The sequence below is a fragment of the Petaurus breviceps genome, unplaced genomic scaffold, assembly GCF_028583685.1.
Source record: "Petaurus breviceps papuanus isolate PSGF00001 unplaced genomic scaffold, PetGlider_PUasm1.0 227, whole genome shotgun sequence".
NCBI classification, from domain to species: Eukaryota; Metazoa; Chordata; class Mammalia; order Diprotodontia; family Petauridae; genus Petaurus; species Petaurus breviceps.
The window spans coordinates 12077368-12089533 of NW_027185896.1; the positions used below are offsets into that span (position 1 = coordinate 12077368).

Sequence of the window (12166 nt, forward strand, 5' to 3'; positions counted from 1 at the left end):
TATAAAGGAGAAAGGATTAAATGCAAAGGAGATGTATAGGCAAAAGGCCAGGAGAAATCTGAGGAGGGAGAGCTGGAGGATCATACAGCAATAGAGACAAATCTACATTTTATTTTGACTCTTGAGTTAAGAAAGAATCTTTTTTTTGGCTACAGGGGTCTCTTGAGTTCAAGACTTCTTATATCCTTATATCCTGGGGTATGCGGGAGCCAGCTCTGGAAAGCCTACTCTTAAATTTTCAGTGTGAACATTTGCCCCTTAGAAATAGGCGATTTTTACAAATCTGAGCTTGATTTATTGTCTTGTTGATCATTTAGATTTAACAAAGTGGAGAAAATGTTAATAATGCAGATCAAACTTCAAAGGGTATTCTAGGGGCAGTTAGGTGGAGCAGAGGGTAGAGTACCCACTCTGGAGTCAGGAGGACCTGAGTTCAAATCCAGACTCCAGGCACTTAATAGTTGTGTGACTCTGGGCAAGTCACTTAACACTAATTACCTCCAAAAAAAGTATGCCCTATGTATGATTTTTCCCCCCAGGAGAGCTGGGTGCTAAACATTTACCCTCACACCCCTTCCTATATCACAGATTTCCCTATGCCCAACCCGAAGTGCCCCCTTTGAGCTAAGCCCTAGGACTCCATTGCCCTCTCCATTCCTTACTCACTGACAACTAGTTTCCTATCAGAGGTTCCTCAGAGAACTTCTCTCTAGATTCCTGAGGCCTCACCCTATCTCATTATAATGTAAGCTCCTTTGGATTTGTACCCTAGTGCCTAGTTCAGTGCCTGGAACAGAATAGGTATTGAATTAAGTCCTTGTTGACTGATTAATGCTAGAGAATGACCAGCTGTGTCCTCCTTGGGTTCACCACAAGCCACCACAAGACACCAGGGTGTCTCCTAGACACTTAGACTCATTTCCTGGTGTCTTGCCTTCTGTCTCTAGTGACCTGCGACCCTGTGGAGTTTTTGTGCTGGAGGTTAGTGTTGAGGGGGAATGGACAGACAGCACTGCCTCTGACTAGGGAATAAGAAAGAGTCCTAGGGGTCTTATCAGGTGTGTCCAAATTCTCTTGGCCCAGGATAAGGTGAGAAGTAAAGGGAGGTGGTTCTGGGGTTGTAGCAGCAAGCACCCCAAGCACGTCCTCAGGGTTTGCTGCCACCACAGGTTCTTAGATCTGCTTTGTTAAAGGAAAGCAACTCAAAATGGGTTAACAAGCTTACTTTAATCAGTCAGACATATATCGTTTACTTTGTTCAGGGGAAAAAGGTCAGCACCCCGAACTTCAAAGTATACAGGCAGAATTATCAAGACAGAAACAGAACATCTGGGTTTTTCAAAGCCAGGGGGGGGGGGTCCTGGACAACGGCTTCCCAGAATACAGATCAAATCACAGAACACTTCTCAAAGTGAGCCCCCAAAACAAAGCCTCACATCAGGGCTTATATAGCCTTCTCCTGGCTCAGAGAATGTAACAACCTTTTGGACCCACTGGCCAATTAAAAAGTATCTACTGAAAAACAAGCCTCCCACCCCAGGCTCCAGGTGCACTTTAGCCTAGGGGCAGGGAAGATCTTTAAAATTTACATTCGCATTACAGGGGTCCGAGTTGTTTGGCCTCAACTTCTTCTAGGACCATTGGAACAAAGGGCATAGAGCTCAGAGTGACCTTGGAGATTAAGCCTAGTGATGGACCTAATGTGTCCATTAAAGTTAAGGAAAGGGTTAATGGGAGGATGGAGAAAGGTCAATGGGGGGAATGGTTGGAAAAGTGATCCACAGTGGAAGGCCACTGGAACATTTAGTGGGCAGGGAAATGGTCAGTGGGGGCATGGGCAAATGGATTCCAGCAGGGGGCCAGCAAAATAGTCAGGAAGGGGGTTGGTTCTTGATGGAGGATGGTCAACAGTAAGGGTGACTGGGCTAGTATTCAGTGGGAGGGACTGAGAGAACCTCTGGGGACGCAGTGGAGGTTGAAGAATAGTCATTGGAGATTACTCTGGACATTAGCTAGTGAGGAAGGAAGTTGTCTGACCATGGGAAGGGTCATTCTTTGAACAACTAAGGACATAAAAAGGAGATAGTGGGAGGAATTTAGGTCAGAACATATGGGGAAACTTCTCAGCGGATTAGTGCAGTGGCCGTAGATTCCACCCCCTAGGTCACTGCACCTTGGTCCTTAGTTTCCTCATCTGTAAAATGGGGTTACTAATACTTTCATGACTCACCCCACAGGAGAGTTTTGGAGCATTAGAAAAATGGGATTTATCATGATTCTTCTCAAGTGGCTTTTGGACATGACTGCCAAGGTCATAGATGCTGAGAAAGGATAGGGAAGGGGAGGGGGAGGGGATGTTTACCTGGTTGCTAGGTGATGGGCCGAGGGTTCTTTCTAAGGGGAGGGCTGGTGGGGCTAGGATATAGAGCATTGTTGGTGATGGGGTCTGGGCCTCTATGTCTGCTTCTGTTCCTACTGCTGACCCTGTGGTTGCCACCTTTAAGCGAGGCTTTGAGCAGGCCCGTCTGGTACCAGGTGGGGCTGGACCTGCAGCCTTGGGGATGCCAGCCACCAGGCCTGGTGAGCTGTGGCAGGGGTCTGACCTGCCCTGGCCGATGGATGGGCCTGAGCACCATGGGCAGTGTCTACCCCCTGACGGCGGTCACAGTCACTGTATTGATAGTGGTTACCCACTTTGTCTACCAAAGGCGACAAATCTTCTTCTCCCGAATCCTGGTGAGTGTGGATACGATCCTAGGTCCCCCACTACTCTGCTTTTTTCCTCACCACCAACCCATCACTTGAATCTCTTTTCCTGCCCTGTCCATCTCACACCTTCCCTTTGTTGTCTTAGAGAAGCCTATTGCACTTGGAGTCAGGAAGACCTGTGTTCAAATCCCACTAAGGATGTGACTGTGAGCTACATAACCTTTATGAGCCTCAGTTTCCTCATCTGTAAAATAAAGGCGTTGGATTAGATGGTCTCTTTCCATCGATAAATCCCTTAGGTCTCCCCTAGGACTGCTTCATCTCTCGCTCTTTCTCCCTTCTGATCCTCCCATTTCTCCCCCCTCCAGACCACCCGGTCACAGTCGATTGTGCCTCCAGAGCTCCTGTTGCCCCAGAAGTCGGGATCACCGCCTTCCGACCGTGCCCTGCTTTGCAACGTACTGCACATGCTGGATGCTGTCCTAAACCACATCGAAGGCCGCCTTCAGCAGCTGGCCAACCATTCCCCGCCCTCAGCCTCTGCCAGCCGAATAAAGAGCCCCTCTGCCTGTAGAGCGTAACCCCCTGGTCTCCCGCCTCCCTTTGTGCTGCTGCTCCCAGGCAGGGCAGCGAGCTCCGCAGACTATCCCGGGCGCCCTGCTTTAAGGACCTCCCGGAGTCCGAGGCTCCACAGCAATCCCTTACGCCCTCGGGGCCGGGACCACCCATCCCCCCTGCTCGGGCCCGGCCCTGACTAATTGGCCTGATTCCGATGTCTGTCTGTCTGTTTAGGACCCTCCCTCCTCAGTCTGAAGCTCCTATCATCTCAGTGATATTTCCTCTCCCACCACCTTCTCTCCTCCTACCCTGCTCTTTGAGCCTGGAGAGAACTAGGAAAAATCTGTAGCTCAGGATCTGGGCTGGGGATGGGGGCCAGGGCAGGAAGGGAACAGGGAAGGGAAGAAGGGACTTACTTTTCAGAGGCAGAACAGGCCTTGATCCCCTAAACTTCCCATTTTTACAGCAAGTAACTTAGTATATGTATACAGAATTTTGTGCTAGAGATGGAGGGCTGAGAGATCTCAATTAGACACAGTCCCTGCCATCATGGAATTCAGCTAGTAGGGGCCAAGACATGAATACCAATCACCACACAACTGTGAAATATACAATAATGATTGATAAGTGCATGAAAATAACTGGTGGTCCAGGACTTGGAGTCAGGGAGATCAGAGTTGAAATCTTGTCTCACAATTACTGTGTGACCCTGGGTAAATCACTTAACCTTCTTCAGCTTCGATTTCCTCATTGGTAAAATGAGGATGATAACAGCATCTAGGAAGGAAACATGCACTTATTAAGTGCCTACTGTATACCAGGCCCTGGGCTAAGTGCTTTACATAGATTTCATTTGAGCCTCACCATACTCCTGGGAGATAGGTGCTATTATTATTATTATCCATTTGGGGAAATTGAGACAGAGAGAGGTTAAGTGAATGCCCCAGCTTGTAAGTGTCTGAGGCTGAATTTGAACTCAGGTCTTTCAGACTCCTGGACCAGTGTTCCATGCACTGGGCCACCTAGCTGCCTCTAGACTTGTTGTGAAGATCAAATCAGTTAACATATGTATTTTGCAGACCTTAAAGTGCTATATAAATGCTTACTGTTATTATTATTAAAGACAGTGTGGTCAGTGGATAAAAGGACAGTTTTAGAGTCAGAAACAACTGAGTTCAAGTCCTGACTCTGACACTTCACTGTGTGACCATAGTCAGATCATTCAACCTCTCATTACTCCAAACAGCTAACTCTGTTCTCTAAGACTATAAATTAGAGATGGGTTGCTGTTCTGGATTGGTCAGGAGTAATTTTCACTCCTGAAATTCCCTACATTTATGAAATCATAGGTCTGGAACAATCAAAAGGAATGTTATGTGAGAATTCTGATATTCTGAATTCTGATATTCTTCTGAGAAGAAGACTTCCTGGAGAAAACAAAATCTGAGCTGGGTTTGAAAAGGATAGAGAGCTGGTGGACGGGAAAATGTTTTACAACAGGAATCCTCCCCCGAAATGTTCTCAGAGCACACTTTTAAGTTTCATCTGCATCGTTAACATTTTCCTCATTGCTTTCTTGGGTCTAGAGTCTCGACAATCATCAAAACAATGAATTAAACCCTGATTTGTAGCACTTGCTGACTCCACATTCACACGTGACAGTCTGACAATTGGCTGGAGAGCTGCTTAGCACATCCTAGATAGGGATATAGCTGAGGAAAAGAGAGAGGTAGGGGCCTTCTAGGCTCAGAAAGCTGCGCAGAGCTCACAAAACAGGTGGCATATTCAGGGACAGATAGTAGTACAATCTGGGTGGAATTCAGAGTGCATGGAGGGAAGAAATAGGAGATAATGTTGGAAGGATTGGTTGGAATGAGATTGTGGAGTGCTAAGAAATATGAACTTCACTTGAAGATCTTTATGTAGGGGAATGACCTTATCATATATGTGTGTGTAAATCCATGGTACAGAACCAAAACTCTGGGTTTACAATGATAAGGCTCAATCTTGGGTGGGGGAACTTCTTATGCATCACTCTTTGGCTCATTCTGTCATCTAGGTTTTTCTTTCGACCATCAGAATATAGGTTATGTCTATATGATCCCTCCAAATACCTATAAATAATGCCTCAAAACAAATCCTTGAGTAACAGAACCCACAAAAGGACAGGGAGAAACAATTTTCCACCCAAGATAACAAAAGGTTGTCAGGAAAGATCTATTGCATCAGGGTAAGAGTGGAACTCAGTCCAGTTCAGGTTGTACCAGTGTAGACCCGGGCCCCAGCAAAACAAAAGCAGGCTTTGGGGGTGATTGAATCAGTGGCAGTAGTGGTGATTTCCAGCATTCTCAGTCTACAGATGGTAAGGGGGTCAGACAATGGTTGGAAGGAGATTATAGAGGTCTCTTTGCTGGCACAAGGGACAGGACTCTGTTGCATTGCCCATAATTGAATCTGGATCAAAATCCTGGGTCCCAGGCCCAAAGCAAGGGAGAGCACTAGCACAGCAGAGTTTGTGGCCACAGGGGAGAGGGGACCCTGGTCATAGTTCCAGGGCAGGAAAGAGTCCTTGTGGTTGCTCACAGACCATTGCACACTACAGGAGAATAGAAAACACATACCATTTTGGGAGAACAGAAAATTTACCTCTGAAAATAGCTGCACAAAAAAACCTAAAGTTTGGGACAATGCCCTTTCCACTCCAGAAACAGAGCTCCACTTTTGTGTAGGGTTGAAAGGTAAGAAACAGTCTGGAAAATGAGCAAACAATAGAAAAAGATCCTGACAGAAAAGAAAACTAGTATGGTGACAGGGAAGGTCAAAGCACAAACTCAGAGGAAGACAACAAAGTTAAAACTACTACATCCTAAGCCTCAAAGAAAGATATGAATTGGCCCCAGATCATGGAAGAGCTCAACAAGGATTTTAAAAATCAAGTAAAAGAGGTAGAGGAAAATTTGGGAAGAGAAATTAGAGTATGCAAGAAAATAATGAAAAAAGAGTCAACAACTTGGTAAAGGAAGAACAAAAAAAAAATACTGAAGAAAACGACCTTTAAAAAAAAACCCTAAAAACCAGAATAGGTCAAATGGTAAAAGAGGCAAAAAATCCAATGAAGAGAAGAATGCCTTGGGAAGCAGAATTAGCCAAATGGAAAAAAAAGATACAAAAATTCACTGAAGAAAAGAACTCCATAAAATGTAGAATTGGTTAAATTAAAAAGGAGGTACAAAAGCTCACTGAAGAAAATAATTGCTTGAAAATTAGAATTGAGCAAATGGAAGTTGATGACTATGAGGAATCAAGAACAATAAAACAAAACCAAAAGAATGAAAAAAAATAGCAAACAATGTGAACTATCTCATTAGAAAAAAACTCACATGGAAAATAGATCAAAAAGAGATACTTTAAGAATTATTGGACTACTTAAAGTCATAATAATAAAAAAAGAGCTTAGACATCATATTTCAGGAAATTATCAAGGAAGACAGGCCTGATATTCTAGAACCAGAAGGCAAAATAGAGATTGAAAGAATCCATTGATCACCTCCTGAAAGAGATCCCAAAATGAAAAACTCCCAAGAATATTAGAGCTAAATTCCAGAGTTCCCAAGTCAAGGAGAAAATACTATAAGAAGCCCCCCCCAAAAAAATATAGCATGATGCTACAGTCAGAATAACACAAGATTTATCAGTTTCTACATTAAAAGATTGAAGAGCTTGGAACATGATATTGCAGAGGACAAAAGAGCTAGGATTACAACCAAGAAACACTCACCCAGTAAAACTAATTAGCAAAACTGGAAGAAAAAACAAACAAGCCTCAAACCAATCCTTCAGAGAAGAAAATGGATATTCAATAAAATAGAGAACTTTCAAGCATTGTTGATGAACAGAACAGAACTGAATAGAAAATATGACTTTCAAATACAAGATTCAAAAGAAGCATAAAAAAAGTAAACAGGAAAGAGAAATCATAAGGGATTCAATAAGGTTCAGCTATTTATATTTCTATATGAGCAAATGATACTTGTAACTCCTAAAAATGTTCTCATTACTAGGAGAATTAGAAGGAGTATATATAGAAAGAAAACAGGTTTGAACTAAATATGATGGGATGATTATCAGAAAAAAAATTAAAGGGCGAGAAAAAGAATGCACTGGGAGGGGGCAGCCAGGTAGCACAGCGAGTAAGAGCACTGGCTCCAGTGTTGAGAAGCCCTGGAGATCGAATCCCGGGCTCAGACACTTAGCACCCACCCAGAAACACCTGGCCCTGTAACCTTGAGCAAGTTACTTAACCCCAATTGCTTAGGGGCGGCCAGGTGGTTCAGCGAGTAAGAGCACTGGCTCCAGTGTCGGGATGACCTGGATCAAATCCGGGCTCAGATACTCAGCACCACACCCAGATATAACTGGCTGTGTAACCTTGAGCAAGTTACTTAACCCCGATTGCTTTAAAAAAAAAAAAGAATGCACTGGGAGAAGGGAAAAATGAGAGGTAGAATGGGGTCAATTATCTTGAAAGAGATTTTATATTGAAGAGGAAGATGGGAAAAGGGAAAGGGAGTAGGGGGAAAGGCATATGAACTTAATGGAATTGGCTCAAAGAGGGAATAACATACACACTTGGTTGTAGAAATTTATCTTACCATACAGGAAAGTAGGAGGGGAAGGGGATAAGAGAAGAGAGGACTGATACAAGGGAGGGCAGATTGAGAAGGTAAAAGTCAGAAGCAAGACACTTTTGAGAATGATCAGGGTGAAAGGAGAGAGAGAGAATAAGATAAATGGGGAAAATAGGATGGAGAAAAATATATAACTGGTAATCATTTCTGTGAAAAAATTTTACAGCAAATTTCTCTGATAAAGACTTCATTTTGGGGCAGCTACGTGGTGCAGTGAATAGAGCATTGGTCCTGGAGTCAGGAGGACCCGAGTTCAAATCCAGCCTCAGATATTTAACACTTACTAGCCTTGTGACCTTGGGCAAGTCACTTAACCCGAAAATGCCCTGCTTTCCCCCCTTCAAAAAAAAATATCAGTACACTGTTGGTGAAGTTGTATACTGATACAACCATTCTGAAGAGCAATTTGGAACTAGTATAGCCCAAAAGACTATAAAACCATGCATGCCACTACTAGAGCTGTATCCCAAAGAGATAAAAAAAAGGAAAAGGACCTATATGTACAAAAATATTTATAGCAGCTCTTTTTGTGATGACAGAGAACTGGAAATTGAGGGGATGCCCATCAGTTGGGGAATGGCTGAACAAGTTATGGTATATGATTGTGATGGAATGTTATTGTGCTATAAGAAATTATGAGAAAGATGCTTTCAGAAAAACCTGGAAAGATTTACATGAACTGATGCAAAGCAAAATGAACCAGAATGTTGTATGCAGTAATGCATTGTATGCAGGAATACTGTATGATGCTATACTATGAATAACTTAGCTATTCTCAGTAATACAATGGCCCAAGACAATTCCTGAAGGACTTTTAATGGAAAATTCTATCTATCTCCAGAGAAAGAACTGATGGAGCCTGAATGCAGATCAAAGATACTTTTTCTTTACTTTTCTTGGTTTTGTTGTTGTGTTTGTGTTTTCTTTCACAGCATGATTTACCTGGAATGTGTTTTGCATGTCTACACAAGCATAATCTATGTCAAACTGCTTGCATTCTTAATGGGTGGAGGAGGGGAGGGAGGGAAAAAATTTGGAACTCATAATTTGAAAAAATGACAAAATTGTTTTTACATGTAATTGGGAAAAATAAAAAAATATTTTAAAAAAAGAATATAGGTTGTGTCTAGTTTTTTATTAAAAAAAAAGCTTTGAATCTTTTCAGTTCCTATAGGAGTTCCTATGGGAGCACGAGGGCTAATGATGCAGGACAGGTTTTATTTCATTCAACAGAAAGAATTCACTCCCAAGTCTGTAAAATCTAAAGGCAACTCTATAATGATGCTAACCTCCTCTAGGGCCTTATACAGTCCATTAGACTTATCACAGTTGATCCTAGTCACTCTGACCAAGAGAAAAATGATTACAGCGTCTGCATTACTCACAGGACTAATGAAAACAAGGTCTGGGTTTGTTTCTTTATATTTTGACTCTTTGGTTCTTGCTCTTGCTCGGTTCAGGAGATTTGATCCAGAAATTCCTCTTCTTTACTACTGCCACTAACATCTTTGTGACCTTGTGGGTCTGGTCCATATGATTCTTTGACACTATGATTTGAAGTCTTTCCATCTAGAGAAAGAGATACTAGACTCATATGTGTTTATATTAAATCACTGAATTTCAGGGTGAGAAGGGAGCTCAGTAGTTACAACCAATGTGGTTGGTTTTTAAAAAAAAATAATCACCTTTTCTCGGTTTTTGTTTTCTGGTTTAGGTCCCAGAATCATATTTGAATCTTAAAGGGAATTTGGTAGGACTCCTTCTTTATGCATTTAAAAATAATTTATATATTATAGGTCAATTTCCCTAATAAATACTGATGCAAATTTTAAAATAAAATATTAGCAAGGAAGCCATATAACCTTGGGCAAGTTACTTAACCCCAACTGCCCTCCAAAAAAAAAATATTACCAAGGAGATTATAGCCACATGTCACCAGGCTCATATACTATGATCAGATTGGATTTATACCAGTGTCAGGAGTGAAATTCAACAAAGGTAGACTGAGGCACAGTCTGAGCAAGATAACAATTTATCAACAGGGGCACTACTTACCAATAGAATGGCTCAATGTTTCTGCCTCAGTTATCCAAAAGACCTTGAGCAGAAGGACAGATCCCCTTTTGTAATTTTGGGGGAATACAGAACAAAGAACAGGATTTCATAGGTGGAAAAAGAATACAATAGGTTATGGGGATGGTGATAGCATAGGGTTGAGAAAACATGATTGGTTCCATTAAGGAAAGTGGGCATACACACATGTGGGATCAGGACCAATCCTTTTTGTATTAGGGGAATTCTTTATGGATTTATGGGATCCAGCTACATCTCTAGGTTATTGATAGTGAACCAGGGATAGCAGTTTCACAGCAGACAACTTTTAATTGGGCAAAGAAAAGCAAAAGATGGGACTAGGTCAGTTGTGTGCATGGAATTTCTTGGGAGCTGAAATTATGAAGGTCAACAAGCTTCCTTGGCAGAGAGTGATCTGCAGGTCACATTAGGATAACAGTTCCCTTAGAATTTGAGTGTTTTATGAGAGTATTAACTTTGGCTTTAAATTTTTCTTTAAACGTAATGGGAAAACAACCATGGTATCCAACTTGTGAGAGAAAGACTTAACTTTTGAATTCATGCGCTTCTTCATTACATAGAATACAGAATATGGCTACAGAATAATCAATTACAGTGAAAATAAAAAATACAGAACAATAATATATAATATGATATAATATATTAATATAATATAATAATTTTCACAGAATGCAGAGCTATTTCTATATTAGGAAAACTATGAGCATAATTGACCATATCAATAACAAAACAAAAGAAATCATGATTATATCAATAGATACAGAAAGGGCTTGACTAGATATAACACTCATTAGTATTAAAAAACACTAGAAAACATAGGAATAAATAGAGCCTTCCTTAAAATGATATGAAGTAGATATCTAAAACCATCGGCAAGCATTATCTGAGATAATGGTGATAAATTAGAAGCCTTACTGATAAGATCAGGGGTGGAGCAAGGATATCCATTATTATTATATTCTTCAATACTGTACTAGAAAAATTAATTATAGAAATAAGACAAGAAAAAGAAATTGAAGGAATAAAAATAGGCAATGAGGGAATAAAGCTATCATCCATGGCAGATGAGAGGACAATATACTTAGGAAACCCTAGAGAATCAACTTAAAACTAGGTGAAACAACCAATTCAGCAAAATTGAGGGATATAAAATAAACCCACATAAATCTTCAGTATTCATATATATATATATGTGTGTGTGTGCGTGTGTAATATATGTGTATTATATATATATATGTATATCCAACAAAACTCAGCAAGGAGGAATAGAAAGAAAAATTCCATTTAAAATAACTGCAGATATTATAAAATACTTGGGAGTTGATCTGCCAAGACAAACCCAGGGACTATATGAACACAATTACAAAATATTTTTCAGACAAATAAATACAAATCTAAGCAATTTGAAAAATTTAATTGCTCATGGGTAGGCCAAGCCAATATAACAAATATTACAATTCTACCTACAATAATTTACTTATTTAGTGCCATACCCAATTACCAAAGAATTATCTTGTAGAGCTAAAAAAAAAATCAACAACAAAATGTTAGTATCAAAGGAATAAATGAAAAAAAAAATGTAAAGAAAGGTGGCCTAGCAGGCCCAAATTTCAAACTATAGTGGAAAGTGGTAATTATCAAAATAATCTGATATTGGCTAAGAAATAGAGTGGCAGATCAGTGGATTCGATGGAATAGAAGGATCAATTTTCCACATTTACAGTAGTAAATGACCATAGTAATCCTGTGTTCAACAAACCTAAAGATACAAATTTCTGGGGCAAGAACACACCATTTGACAAAACTTGCTGGGAAATCTAGAAAGCAGAAATTAGGTATGCAACAACATCTTATACCAAGATAAAGTCAAAATTGGTACATGATTTAGATATAAGGGTGATATCTTAAAAGAACACGGAAAATTGATCTGATTGATCAAATAAGAGATAGAGTAGATTATGGGAAGTAAAATTAATAATTTTGATGACATGAAATTAAAAAGGTTTTGCACCAACAAAACCAATGAAGCCAAAATTAGAAGGAAAGCAGGAAATTGGAGGGAAATTTTTACAGTAAACTTCTCTGATAAAGGCCTCATTTCTCAAATATGTAGAGAA

General features: G+C 40.7%; 1 protein-coding gene across 1 annotated transcript; it reads left to right on the forward strand.

The window, feature by feature from the left end:
* Positions 1-2376: 2376 nt before the first annotated feature.
* On the forward strand, positions 2377-3887 carry TMEM89 (transmembrane protein 89). The gene is made up of 2 exons (XM_069095395.1): positions 2377-2736; positions 3078-3887. The coding sequence occupies exons 1-2, from the start codon at positions 2377-2379 to the stop codon at positions 3288-3290; spliced, it is 573 nt and encodes a 190-aa protein (XP_068951496.1). The 3' UTR covers positions 3291-3887.
* Positions 3888-12166: the final 8279 nt, after the last annotated feature.

Excerpts from the sequence above, each read along its gene's own strand:
- TMEM89 (XM_069095395.1), top strand. The coding sequence starts at position 2,377 with ATGGGCCGAGGGTTCTTTCTAAGGGGAGGGCTGGTGGGGCTAGGATAT. Across the intron at positions 2,737-3,077 it reads TCTTCTTCTCCCGAATCCTG|ACCACCCGGTCACAGTCGAT; the intron begins GTGAGTGTGGAT and ends TCCCCCCTCCAG.